The sequence below is a fragment of the Pyrus communis genome, chromosome 15 (genome assembly GCF_041283825.1).
Source record: "Pyrus communis isolate YQ-2024b chromosome 15, ASM4128382v1, whole genome shotgun sequence".
NCBI lineage: Eukaryota > Viridiplantae > Streptophyta > Magnoliopsida > Rosales > Rosaceae > Pyrus > Pyrus communis.
Window position 1 is genome coordinate 2,549,036 of NC_142579.1, and position 14,103 is coordinate 2,563,138.

The window sequence follows — 14,103 nt, forward strand, 5'->3', positions numbered from 1 at the left end:
TCCAATATCTCTTTCAATTCAAGTTTGCAATGAATTCCAACTTTGGATCCTCTTCGGGTTCTAACTAGGGATCTTCTTCCAATTCCGAATTAGAAGATAAATGGGTGCAAATGAGGCAAGAAGATGAGGAATCCGATGAAGAAGATAAAGTATGGCACAATACATCATATATGGTAGCCATGGCTGGGGTCATAGCTTGTCAAGCAACTAAAGAACAACCTCAATGAGGTGGCTCTATTACTAGTCATGGTTACAAGCCACGAAATAGAGAGATGGCGCATCAGAATCTGATGAACAACTACTTTAACTGTAACTCGATGTACAATGAAGAGGATTTCAAACGTCGCTTCCAGATGAGGCGTTATGTCTTCAAGCATGTACTTCACGATGTCTAACATGACAATCCATACTTTCAACAAAAACTGGATAGAGCAGGCCACCCTAGTTTCTCACCTCATTAGAAGGTTACTATTGCACTCTGAATGCTGGCTTATGCCTTCCCAACTGATGCGATGGATGATACATATGGTATGTCTGAGTCTACATACCTTGATACTCTTGCTGAATTCTGTCAAACACTTGTTCAGCTTTACAAAGAGGAGTACCTCCATTAACCAAATCAAGCAGATCTAGATCGGCTCCTTCGTAAAACTGAAGATTGTGGCTTTCCGGGCATGATAGGGTCATTAGATTGCATGCATTGGCAGTGGAAGAACTGTCCCACCGACAGGCAAGGAGGCTTTAGCGGAAGATCGAGAAAGCCAACAATTGTGTTAGAGATGGTTGCATAATTTGACACATGGATCTGGCATGATTTCTTTGGAGTCCCAGGATCCTAAAATGATATTACAGTTCTTGGTCATTCACCTATCTTCAATAACCTGACAGAGGGTAAATCACCTCAACTTGACTACTACGTCAACAGGCGTCAATACAACATGGGGTATTACATGGCAGATGACATCTACCCAAAGTGGATGACACTTGTCCAAGCAATTGCAAACCCTATGAATGACGTCGAAAAGTGGTTTACCTTACACCAAGAGGCATACCGGAAAGATGTTGAGAAAGCTTTTGGTATTTTACAAGCACGGTAGAAGATCATTAAGGAACTAGCAAGAAGGTGGAGTCAAGAAAATTTGGACTTCATCATGATATCTTGCATCATATTACATAACATGATTATAGAGGATAAGCCAGATGGGTATATTGATGGAGAGTCTGATGACGACCAACAGGATCCAAATAAGTCAAGAAGGGCTCATGCAAAAATATATGATGGGCCTAATTTGTCTTTAAATCTAAGAACTGGTAATATATTTTTAAATAAGTACATGAGGCGCCATAGGATGATACGTTCCTGCCCCACAAACAAGTACCTACAATATGATCTTGTTACACATCTCTGGGCCAAAAGAAGTATAGAGTAGGCGTTTAAGTTTTATGTTGTTAAATGTTTTTTTTAATGTTGTTTAAGTTCCATGCTGTTAAATATTTTTTTTATGTTGTTTAATATTACTAAATGTTGTTTAATGCTGTTTAATGTTATTTAATGTTGTTTAATGGCTTAGGTAGTTATAGGGAAAAAAAATAGAATTTAAAAAAAAAAATTTAATTTTGTAAAAAAAAAAATTTCAAATATAACAACTGGTTGACGTCAGCAAGTAGCTTTTGGATTCAAATTGCTGGACCGCCTTGAGGCTGGCTGGTTGGCTGGTTTTGACAAAACCCGATCCCAATGTCCCCCAGACATTAGGATGGCCACGTGCTGACCGACACCCGAGGGTGACGCAAGCCATTTAATGAATGCATATGTTGAGAACATGTAAAACATGCGTATAAATTTCGTTCGAACTACATAAAATAATATACTAATATTCAATTGCCAACAATGATAAAAATAGTGATAGTGCATAACATTTTTAGAGCATACATCTAATTCAAAATACAACGGAAGGTGCTATTACAATGATGTCAAAGCAAAGATGATGGCACAATATCACCGGTAGGGGAAAGCCTTATAGTGCGGATCGTAAGCCTTGTTCCTATGTCCTGAGGGGGCGCAAAACAAACATGAGTGGACCAAGTTGATATATATATATAATACTGAAACAGTTATCAACATATTAACCCCTAAAGTTTTATGAAAACTAATAGCATAATAGGTGACATATTTTGTCGAAAACCCTAGCATGCCATAAGACCTTTCATAAAACATATCTCATATATAATGTGCTAACTAGTGGTATCAGTATTGCCCATACGCACAGAACAGGGCCCTACACATGCCCGCTCGAAGGCAATATAAGTATCGTCGTCCATACGTACAGAATAGTGCTCTACACACGCCCGCCCGAAGGCAATATAAGTATCTTTGCCCGTTGGCAGAACAGTGACCACTAGATAAGCACAAAACATTGAACATAGTCTTTCCAACATAAATACATATGTCTCAAAACCACTTCGTAATATATAGTCATCCATCATATATACTACAAAGAGTGTGTAAAAACATGGTCATAAATAGTATATAGTCATCCATCTATATACTACAAAGAACATAAGTTCGATAGAATATGGTATTCCAAAATATTCTCAGTAAGCATGATAATCATAAGGTGTAAATCTAATTGACTCATAAAATGTAATTATTAAATCATGTTTTTCATGTATGCATTTTTACTATTAAAACATGCATTTTAGAATGGGTCCACTCACAAATATTCCTTCATTGAAGAGTCGTACGAAATAGGCAGAACGGAAATGCCGCTAATAATTACACCTAAGCACATAAAGGGTCTAATTAATAAAATTATACTCAAATGATTCAATTTTGAAAATGGACATCATAAACGGATTCAGGACGTCAAAAAACATTAGGGTGAACCTCGGGTACCCTCCACAGCCGCCCCACGCGTCATCACAAGGTGGCAGTTCCGGCTGCCACGCACCGGCACCGGCACCAGCAGGCTCACGTGCGGCTGGGCTTCTGGGTTGGATCAGATTTTGGTTTGGGTTCCTTGGGTCGAAGGCCCAATCTTGCACAGACCAAAGGCCTAGGGTCCAAGGGTCCGGCCTAGGGTTAATTGGGTTAAGGGTTTCTAATGAGCTTGGGCTTGAAAGCCCGGCCCAAGGGTCATTAGGTTTCAAAAAAAAATTTTAATTAAATGGTTTGGGTTTAGGTTTAACGGGCCTAAGGCCCAAGTTTTACACGGCCCAAAGGGCCTGGGTTCATTGGGTTTGGGTCATTGAATGGTTTCTCACCGAGGAACGAAGGTCGGAGCCTCTCATGCTCCGGTCAACACCAAAACACCACCCTACTCTATGATATAGGTACCAAAACGGTGAGAGAGAGAGATTGGTACCTGAGATCTGTTGTGAAAAGGGCCAAAGGTGTGGCCAGACTTAGCTCGAGAGTCACAGGGGTTCATCGGGGTGTCTCTTTGGGTGTGCATGGGTGTCGATCGAGAAGAAGAGAGAAGAGGGTCCGAGAGGGAGAGTGAAAATGAGAGAGAATGAGTGAGCTGAAAGAGAGAGTTCGGGGAGAAGAGAGAGAATAAGATAGGTGTGGGTTAAGGCCTGCCACGTGGCAATTAGAGGAAGGGGAGAATCTAAAAAGTAGATCCGGATTGGGTGGAAAGTGAGGGGTAAAAATGAAAATTCATAATTCTAATAAATGAAAATACAATTTATTTAGGGTAGGGTTTAACAGGGTTGGGCCAGCCGGTTGGCCATTTTCTCCTTTTTTGGCCTAGTGGGGCCCACAAGCCCTTTGGCCTAACCGTCGATTGGAGACGGTTTTTGTGTCATTTCGGGTTATTTTTTGCTCTATGACCCTCATACTTGATTGGTTTGAGATGGCCTTAGAGATTATATTTTGTAGACCATATATGAATCATTTATTTAATAGAGTAGGAGGGTTTATATATGATTTACAAAATTTAATATCCCTAGCATCACAATTTTTCAAATTCTGCCTCTTTCGCCACATGCCTCAATATGTATATTGTGGATGCAAATTTCGTCTAAGGGTAATTGACAAAATTACATATATAAAACAAGTAACATTGTTAGCCTAATTGACAAACACACGAGAAAATAGGAGAGCTTGTCAACCAAAAGGCATCTGATGCCTAAGTCAGAAAATAAGATAAGTCCCTGGTGGTAGGGCTTTGGCAAGTGTATGCCCCATAGAGAAGGGCACTCAATAAAGACTTCAAATAGTTGACCTCTGCAGCCTCATTGAGCCAGGAAAGACACGGTGGCAGGAGAGGGATATCATGGGCTCGAAGGGCGCATTGATATGTGTATGAGTACGAAGGCAAGCAGATGCTTAGCCCCTTAAGGTTTGGTGTGGTATGCTCACAACTTCAATGATAAATTCGTCATATTAAGTTATAAGTTCATATGTCGTTCTCTTATTTGATGTGGTTAATTTATGTTTTCACTATATTATGACAATGTATTTGATGAAATAACATTTTTTTATGTTTTCGAGAAATGCTAAGGAGCGATTTGTTGTATCCAAATCTAATCCCCCAAACCTCTTTTCTTTTTCTTTTTTCTTTATTTTTTCTTTTTTATTTGGTTCTCCAATCTAACTTGCTTTTATGCGTATTAAATGAATAACGACTCCCGTTTGACCGACTTTTATTTCGGTCCAAACTCAAACTGTCGACAATCGTACAAGACTTTGACTCTGGATCTCGAGTATAATTTGAAAATGAAAAGAGGGAGAGAAACTTATATAAAACTGATCTACGGTTATATAATGTCTTAATTTATATGTATTTTAAAATGTACTCAACTATCAAAAATTTTACAAGACTTTGACTTTGAATGTTGACTACTACTTTGAAAAAAGAAAAGAGAGATGGTGAGAATAATTTATATGAAACGAGTTTATTGTTACATACTTTCTCAATGTACTAAAACAATAACGTGTTAAAAAACGTACACATAGCAAGGTTTTATTAGAATAGAACGCTACAGTGGTGCTAAACCTGTTTCATATAAGCTCCATAAGACGAACACTTAATGTTGTTATGAACATCAAATATGTGTCGCCACTGAATGCATGCACTTACTCAAGAAAAATCGGTGCAGATGGAGATGATGAGTTGTGAAAGAAAGCCAGCAATATCATAGGAAAAAAGGTGTTGCCATTTGCCAAATGATGATCATCATAGGCAGCCGTTGTTTGTAAAGTTGGGCATAAAATCATGAGCTTCCTTCCCTTTTCCTTTTCATCTTTTTGCCTGGCAAGCATGGAGCTTTCCCGCATAATTGCGCTTGATTGAGAGCTCCTAAGTAAATCACCCTACACACTTTTTAATCACAATCATCGCAGTCAATCAAATGTTCAAACAGCCTAGAACCACCAAGAAAGCCCGCTTTTGTACGTTCAACTCCAAATTCAAAGAACCGGTGTAAAAAACTGAAAGCAAAGGAGCCGTTGTGATAACCATTTTATTTTCAATTTTTAATTTATAATTTAAAAAATAAAAATAAAAATTTGAGCTAGTTATCAAACAAGTTTTCAATTCTCAAAATAATGAAAACTAAATACTAACAACCAAAAATTAAAAATTGAAACAAAATAATTATCAAACAGTCCCTAAATTAACTGAGCCCTAAAAATAACTTTTGGAGTCCAATACTAGCTTTTTGTTCTAGAAGTGGCACGCTTACCCACTTCCGTCGTAAGATTTACTCAACTTTGTTGAACCTGACTTCTGAAGAGGGCAGATTTTGGGCAAACATGACAATAACACCATCCGCGAACCGTTAGGCCGAACACCACTCTATTTCAATTTTCGTTTACATTCTGTTTTCCTCTCTCCTTCACAAATTCTACGAGAAGAAACGTATTTCGCACTCTAGTTTCAATACTACGTCATAAAATGAGTGCGCGTAAATCATTTTCTTTCAGAAATCAAATGCGTGGAATATTTTCCCACTCTACATGGATATACACACATGACGTAGATTTTCATTTAAAAGAGAAATTCAAAGCTTCCACATTTGCTAATCACTGACATAATCAAGGACCAAAACTTTGACATCACAATTGCTTTAGACATACTATTTTATTTAAATTATATATATATTTGCAAACCAAATAACGGGTCACTAATAGAAAATAAGCACATTAATCAACATTTAAGTAATAATCTAATGATCAACATCCATGTCATTTAGTTTACAAAATTTAATTTTAGAATTTTGGTCTCTCTAACATTACTCTGTATACATATACATATTACTTACCTTAAGGTACCGACGGGTTCCTTTGCTACATATGACAGGATAACGACCACGTCGTCAAGCTTGCCGCCACTATATCCGGCATACCCAGATGCCTTGGCTGCATTAGCAAATGGGCTCCTTGTAGATTTAGATCGCCCCAGCTCTTGTGCACTAGTGGCTAACAACTCTGCTATGTCCTTTGAATAGTTGCACACACAGACAACCAAAAGAAAATGCATATAAGAAACCACTACAAAGTACTTAAAAACAAAAGCTGTCTGTTTTACCAGCAATCATGGTTTTCCTAGCTCAAGTATTTTGCTGATAAAATCGGAAATTATACATATGAAAGTCAGTGAACGAAAAGATACGGCATCACCGCCATCAAGCCATGTATGCTTTCCCCAAATGCCCTTTGTGCAATGTCTGTGGCACCTTTAAGCGAATGCATGACAGTTCTTTTCTTATTCGGTTTCCTTTTCAAAGAAAGCTTACAGAAAAGAAATATATACAAGAAACCATTGAGACTACGCACCTGTAGTTCCAATCCGGTTTGCAGTGACTTCAATACAATTGAGGTGATGTCTTGCTCATACAAGTTATCAAAGAGGCCATCTGTTGCAGTGACAACCACATCTCCCTCATCCAAATCAATTTGGTATTTCTGAAAACAGATTATTCTTGTTACCATGATCTCTCTCATCGTGTAAAACAAGCAAGTTACAAAAAGAGTTGGTAAAATAAAAATAAAAATATACTGTTTCTGCCATCATCTTCCACGGATAAGGGAGGTAAAAAGTTCAAATCTACTTCTTACGAATGATAACATATCAGGAGCTAGCATTATGGAAAATTTGTTTGGGCACAAGATATGGTGATAAATTTATAATACACGTACCTCTATAAGTTCTGAGGGATCATCACCTCTTTCAACCCGTACTGGAAAATTGAATTCGTGAACCATTGGTGATGATTTTTCAAAGACAGCACCATTTCTAATAACGATAAATCTCGAGTTTCCAATGTTGGCCACATGAAGAGCCTGCAAAAGCAAATTTTCATTACCCTTGAACTTGAAATCAAAATTTTCAAATATTACATTTTAAGGTTGTCATATGCATAACCAAACCATGGTTCACGAAAGAACACCCCATAATGCTATATGAGGAAGAAAAAAATATGAGATAATTAGTAATACCACCCTCATGGGATTAAAAAATATATCTATAAATAACTAAAGGAGAACTGCATGAATGTTTAATATATAACACGAAATAAGATCTGTCTATAACCTTTGTATACCTGGGCACATATAAAAGTAACTTGCACTTGTTTAAGGTATTAGCATGTTAATTTTGGATTCAACCAACTCTCCCCTCTAGTTCCTTTCTCGTGGGTACTTCATTTACGGAAGACTAGAAATAATAATCTTAGTTAAGGAAAACTTCATACCTGACCATCAAAATAAGCAACCAGAACCGTGGATGATCCAGGAGATTTTGTATTTGATGAACCTTTAATAAGGACTTCTTCTGGTTCAGTCAATGGTAAACCTTTGCAATCGGATATGAACCTTTCACAATTCTCCATGAGTTCACGAGCATATAGTCCAGGATTAACCCCTGAATATATCAGGAGCAAAGTATAACAAATTTAATCTAGATTTTGTCTAAACAGAGGGTTTAGGATTTAAGGCATATTGCACAAATAAGAAAGAACATTTGACTTTTGCCGTTGCCTTCGGCGATGAAGTAAGTGGGTTAACTAGCAGTAGCTTTTTGCCCATGGAAAAAAAGACTATTTAACAAATGGAGATTGAGATATAAGTATGGCTATCAGGCTATCAATTATTCCAGTTCAACTTCCATGCTATGTATCGTTATATGCTATGACCATTAGATGGTCTAGATTCACGGAACCACAATAAAAACAATAATCCAAACCAATTTAGGTCATCCAATACTCGTAGCATAGAAGAATTTTCCCAAATATTTAACAATTATGGGAACCCTGAACCAAAAACGTGAACACAAAAAGACACAAGGATACACCCACATACAAACAAGTTTAACTTCATATTGCGTAATCAGAAGTGAATAATTTAACGGACAAATATGTAAAATATTTTGGCTTCACCGTTGAAATAAGTGGGTTAACTAGTGATAGCATTTGGAAAAGAATCTGGTAGTCTAACATGCTGAGATATAGGTATGGCCATCCAATATTCCTAACAGTATTTATCGGGCAAAATTAAACTTCAAGGTGGCGATACCTTCTAGTGACCACTGACCCACTCCATCGGCCACACCTAACCAATTTTGGCAACTAACAAAGTAAGCATCCTCCCCACCTGTCAATGCCTGGAATTTATTAATTCGTAAATTATTTACAGTTATGCTAAATGCAAGCGAAAGGTCAAGTAAGTATGGTGTGTGTGCACGCAGGTTTGTATGCATGTGTGTGTGTGTGTGTCTACCTGCGTATAAATAAACGAGAGAGCATTCAAGACCAACCGAACATAAAGCTCGTTTACGCAAATATGCATCTGTGGGTTAGATATGTGTAACTGTCTACCTACATACAATTGAATGCATTGATAGATGCCATACCGCTATTAGGCAATACGAGTTATCATGTCCACTTCAAAAGGATAAATTTTGGTACTCTGCTAGCAATTTTAGCTAAAAAATTTAGAACTTTTCTACATTTTTTCCTTCACATGGGGCATAAATGAAAGTGAATAGGGCACGTATCATATAATTTTGAAAGGGAATTCATGAGACCAAAGTCAGACTGAACTGAAACTTTGTTTTCTTGTAAAAGTATAACATATTGAATACAACACAAACTTGTTTGTCAATATTACATGCAAAAATGTTGGCAGATGAGTTAGTGTAGCATTCAGTATGTTCCCCCTCACTGTTTTGAGTTTCTTATCAAAAAAGAAAGTAAACGTTCACAATATTAGGTACCACTCTAAATTATCCAAAAGCTATATAAAGTGTGTACTAAAACATTAATTTGTAAACTTGAGAAGATACCTTTGAGGGATGGGGTAATAAAGCAGCACCAGAAGATAGTTGAAGAACGGCTGCAGATACGTCCTCCCTGCGGAAGAAAGAATGGGTAAGGTGTCCTAGTGTGCTTTATTGACGAAAAATCCTCAGCAATAGACAAACAACATAGTTAGGAAAACAAAGCATGAACGAAAACATCAACCAGGCTTTTCCCAAAATCTAATCCTTTCACCACCATTACCAAGAACCGATTTCGTATGACAAATAAACTCATGCCATCCTTGTCCGTGCACCTATTGTACACAGACAGCTGCACCATTTTTTAACTCCTAAGGTGAATTCTACTGTCCTTTCATTTTTCAAACAGAAAATTATATCTTAGAAGAAGATGAACTTCAAAAGCAGAAAAAGTATATGAATATTATTTATTAGAGGTATATCAAGATTCAAGAGAAAAACTAGCATACCCATCAGACGCGCCTTCAACTGTATTGAATTCCACTATCCTAGAAGTTGATATTCCTGAAACATCTGTTGTATCACCTTTACCCTCTGTGAATTCATCTTCTGGATTTGTGGAAGGGGCATTCTCAGCTAACTATGTACAATACAAAACAAAAGCATGTGATCCTTAATACTAAAGAACTATGTGATGTGCCAGACTGAAAAATAAAAGTAACTGTATGCCCAATGAGCCAGCTGCCAAGTTTAAGTAAAGGTCAAGCTATAAATTAAGAAGACATGTAAAACATGTGTGCAGGAGTGCGGGTGTGCATGTATGTGCAGATTCAAGACTTTTGGGAATTTAATCTAGTTGTCTCTTGGGGTCTTATAAAACAAAATACAGATCCCCCACTGCTAAGTTATCATGTATCTGCTAGAGCAATGTACACGTTTCTAGTAATAGCTAATTCGTAAAAAGGCACCAAGCAGGATTGCAGGTGTGTAATGTACACCATTGCCTCCTTATCTGCACCAAGGAGGATTGCGGGTGTGTAATGTACACCATTGGTAGTTGGTACAAATCTCCGTAAGAGCTTAACTGCTAACACATTGGACCTTCATATTTCAATCATAAAGAGGAAAGGAATAGCCATCCAGATCATCAGGATATATAAATTATCATCCAATTTGCAGTAGCTTCGATTGTAACCCTCTAATTGATGCAGAAGTCCCAGTGACAAAGTTAATAAACAAAATATAAAAATGAACCTTGAGTGCAATTTCTGCTTTTCTTAAACTTCCAACTCTTCCACCATGTTTATTATTGAGTCCGAAAAATCAGTAGCTTTATTAAAAATTTAGAACAAAACAATAAAGAACCAAACACATACCTATTATTCATGTCAATTAGTAGCCTCTATCATTGCATCTTTAAATTCTTGTAATTATTGTGTACTCCAGACAAAAATGAGAAGAAAGAAGTGGTAAACCCTTGTAGGGTGTTGAAAGCATACTGAACCCAAAATCCAAATTAGACACTAGCTCCATGCCCTCAATCGCTTTAACTGGTCTATTTCAAGTTATACCTTGTAGGTTTGAGAACAGTACGGAAAATACAGCCAAATAACCATCTGAAAATTTTGAAATTGATCTCAGCAAAACAATGCTGCACTTGTAAAAATGATTCCTCTCAACCACCAAAAACGAAAAAGGAAAAAGGGAGTAGCCCCAGAAACCTTACTAGTAAGTAGTAACTAGCATATTCCTTGACAAAAGTCCCATGAAAACCAGCCTTAGACACTCCTTGCACTAGATTCCACAAGTCCCGTCTAGAAAACTGAAAGATTCTCAGTTGTTGAAATATTCACTTATAGCATCTAACCCCATTCAAGCATCCCTTCTAGTCATTAGACATTTTTTTTTTGAGAAGAAACGATAACAAGTTATTGAAACAATAACATGAATTACAAAAATAGTGGATAATCATGATATCTATCTATCCACGATACGAATCCATGTGTGCCTGTGTTGGTGTTGGTGTAGTAGTCTATATTTGGACTAGGATTGCGAAATAGCTGACCAATTCAAAATTTCTTAAAAAGGTAAGGCAAGGCAAGAATCAAGACTTAATTAGCTTTACTAACCACTGGTGAGACTTGAGTTTCATCTGATGTGGTGGTTGGTGTGGCCGTGGTTGTGATTGTAGTTGTGGTTTCTTCACCACTGCCACCACCAGTTGCATTGTTGGTGCTCGTCACTGAAACCGCATCAACAGCATTCTCCTCAGCCTCAGCATGAGCATGAATGTCATTGCTGACTTGAGTTTCATCTGTTGTGGTTGTGGTTGTAGCTGTGGTTGTGGTTTCTTTGCCACCACCGCTACCACCTCCAGTCGCAATGTCGGTGCTCGTCACTAAAACCGCATCAACAGCATTCTCCTTGGCCTCGGCGCCGCTAATTGCTGGAAAAGCATGAATTTCATTGCTGACTTGAGTTTCATCTGTTGTGGTTCTGGTTGTAGTTGTGGTTGTGGTTTCTTCACCACCACCACTACCGCCACCAGTCGCAGTGCTGGTGCTCGTCACTGAAACCACATCGACAGCATTCTCCTCGGCGCCACTAATTGCTGGAAAAGCATGAATTTCATTGCTGACTTGGGTTTCTCCTGTTGTGGTTGTAGTTGTGGTTGTGGTTTCTTCACCACTACCATTACCGCCACCCCTTGCAAAGCCAGTGTTCGTCACTGAAACCGCATCAACAGCATTCTCCTCGGCCTCGGCGCTGCTAATTGCTGGAAAAGCATCAATTTCATTGCTGACTTGAGTTTCATCTGTTATGGTTGTGGTTGTAATTGTGGTTGTAGTTGTGGTTTCTTCACCACCGCCACTACCACCATTAGTCGCATTGTTGGTGCTCGTCACTGAAACCGCATCAACAGCATTCTCCTCCGTCTCGCCACTGCCATTTGCTGGAAAAGCATGAATTTCATTGCTGACTTGAGTTTCTTCAGTTGTGGTTGTAGTTGTCGTTTCTTCGCCACCAGTCGAAATGCTGGTGCTCGTCAATGAAACCGCATCAGCAGCATTCTCCTCGCCCTCAGCATGAATGTCATTGCTGACTTGACTTTCAACTGTTGTGGTTGTTCTTGTAGTTGTGGTTGTGGTTTCTTCACCACCACCACTACCGCCACCAGTGACAATGTCGATACTCGTCACTGAAACCGCATCAACAGCATTCTCCTCGGCCTTGGCGCCGCCAATTGCTGGAAAAGCATGAATTTCATTGCTGACTTGAGTTTCATCTGTTATGGTTGTAGTTGTGGTTTCTTCACTACCGCCGCTACCACCACCAGTCGCATTGTTGGTGCTCGTCACTGAAACCACATCAACAACATTCTCCTTGGCCTCAGCGGCGGCTGTGCCAATTGCTGGAAAAGCATGAATTTCTTTGCTGACTTGAGTTTCATTTGTTCTGGTTGTGGTTTCTTCACCACCACCACTAACGCCACCAATCGCAATGCCCGTGCCCGTCAACGAAACCGGATCAACAGCATTCTCCTCGGCCTCGGCGCTGCCAATTGATGGAAAAGCAGGAATTTCACTGCTGATTTCAGCTCCATCCGCTGTGGTGGTTGTTGTGGTTGTGGTTGTGGTTGTAATTGTGGGTTTTTCACCACCATCACCGCGGCCAGTCGCACTGCCGGTGCTTGTCACTGAAACCACATCAACAGCATTCTCCTTGGCCTCAGCGGCGGCGGTGCCAATCGCTGGAAAAGCATGAATTTCATTGCTGAGTTGAGTTTCATCTTCTGTGGCTGTGATTGTGGTTATGGACCTTGTGGTTGTGGTTTCTTCGCCACCACCGCCAGTAGCATTGTCGGTGCTCGTCGCTGAAACCGCATCAACAGTCTCATCGGCCTCAGCGGCAGCACCACCGCCACCACCACTCCGTCTTCTTCCCAACAATGTTTGGCTCAATTCTGAATCTTGTACGGGATCCTCCAGATGACTTTGAGCATCAGTTTCTGTTTCAGTGGTAACAGATTTCTCGCTCTCGTCCCCAAAGCGGAAGAGAAGGCTGCCATCCCACGACTCTGTCACACACAAGTCAAAAGCAATCAAATAAATAACACTAGTAACTGATACTCGCACTCACACATACACTCTGTTCGTTTCCTCAGAAAATTGTGTTTGTTTCCTCAGAAAATTGGGGACAAACATACCGGTTGTGGAAATGATGGCAAAGTTTGAGGAGGAGGATGAGTGCGGCGGAAGCGTCCGGCGGTGCTTCGGAAATCCAATCGGAATCCTAGTGAGGAGTGTTTCGTGCAGGGGTTTAAGTGGCGGAAGAATGCTGGTTGGAACGGAGAAGCTCAATCCGCTTCCCACGAACGGAATACCCATTTTCCTGATTTTTATTATTATTACGTCATCGTATAAGGCAATCTACAATGCTTTTTTTTTTTTTTTTTTTTCTTTTATATTGGTTTTTTCGTGAAAGAGAGAGAGAGAGAGATTTAGCGATTGAAAGACATTATTGTTGTGGATATTGGTACCGTTTATTTTAACGAAAAATTATATTTTTATTTTTTTGTACTATTTATTACACATTTTTTTTATTAAAATTAAAGTTTTTTTGAACTCTTCGTTAGTTTTCCTTTTAAAATATCAATATATGTAGAAATATCGATAAATATATTATTAGTGATATCGATTGATTTTGATGGAAATTATGGATATTTGCAATTGGAGGGTTATCAACATATTTCAATAGAATTATCAATAATTTCTTGAATATTTTAAATAATGCGGGGCATAAATGTTTAATGGAGAAAGATTCACATGGTATATACCGCCAGGGCAGTATTTTGTTCAAATAAATAGAAGTATGTGTA

General features: G+C 38.8%; 2 protein-coding genes across 5 annotated transcripts; one reads left to right on the top strand and one right to left on the bottom strand.

The window, feature by feature from the left end:
- The first annotated feature begins 938 nt into the window (after positions 1-938).
- Positions 939-1,430, top strand: LOC148690363 (uncharacterized). The gene is made up of 2 exons (XM_088686426.1): positions 939-1,077; positions 1,189-1,430. The coding sequence occupies exons 1-2, from the start codon at positions 939-941 to the stop codon at positions 1,428-1,430; spliced, it is 381 nt and encodes a 126-aa protein (XP_088542552.1).
- A 3,444-nt stretch (positions 1,431-4,874) lies between these two features.
- Positions 4,875-13,653, bottom strand: LOC137710895 (uncharacterized). Of its 4 annotated transcripts, none has more exons than XM_088685891.1 (11): positions 13,432-13,653; positions 11,354-13,302; positions 10,951-11,046; positions 9,734-9,864; positions 9,291-9,357; positions 8,522-8,609; positions 7,702-7,871; positions 7,148-7,291; positions 6,785-6,913; positions 6,271-6,446; positions 4,875-5,320 (listed from the first exon to the last, which is right to left on the bottom strand). In XM_088685891.1, exons 1-11 carry the CDS (start codon positions 13,610-13,612, stop codon positions 5,221-5,223), a joined length of 3,231 nt encoding a protein of 1,076 aa, XP_088542017.1. In that variant the 5' UTR covers positions 13,613-13,653; the 3' UTR covers positions 4,875-5,220. The 4 variants fall into 4 exon arrangements, with proteins under 4 accessions (XP_088542017.1, XP_088542019.1, XP_088542018.1 ...); XM_088685893.1 differs by having other exon boundaries at positions 4,875-5,327; XM_088685892.1 differs by lacking the exon at positions 10,951-11,046 and having other exon boundaries at positions 5,299-5,437.
- Between the last annotated feature and the right edge of the window lie 450 nt (positions 13,654-14,103).

Bases quoted from the DNA above. Each gene is read 5' to 3' on its own strand.
- LOC137710895 (XM_088685891.1), bottom strand. From the start codon at position 13,612: ATGGGTATTCCGTTCGTGGGAAGCGGATTGAGCTTCTCCGTTCCAACC. The intron at 8,610-9,290 runs GTATCTTCTCAA...AATAAATTCCAG, and splicing joins TATTACCCCATCCCTCAAAG to GCATTGACAGGTGGGGAGGA. The intron at 6,914-7,147 runs GTACGTGTATTA...ATCTGTTTTCAG, and splicing joins ATCCCTCAGAACTTATAGAG to AAATACCAAATTGATTTGGA.
- LOC148690363 (XM_088686426.1), top strand. From the start codon at position 939: ATGGGGTATTACATGGCAGATGACATCTACCCAAAGTGGATGACACTT. The intron at 1,078-1,188 runs GTATTTTACAAG...ACATGATTATAG, and splicing joins AGATGTTGAGAAAGCTTTTG to AGGATAAGCCAGATGGGTAT.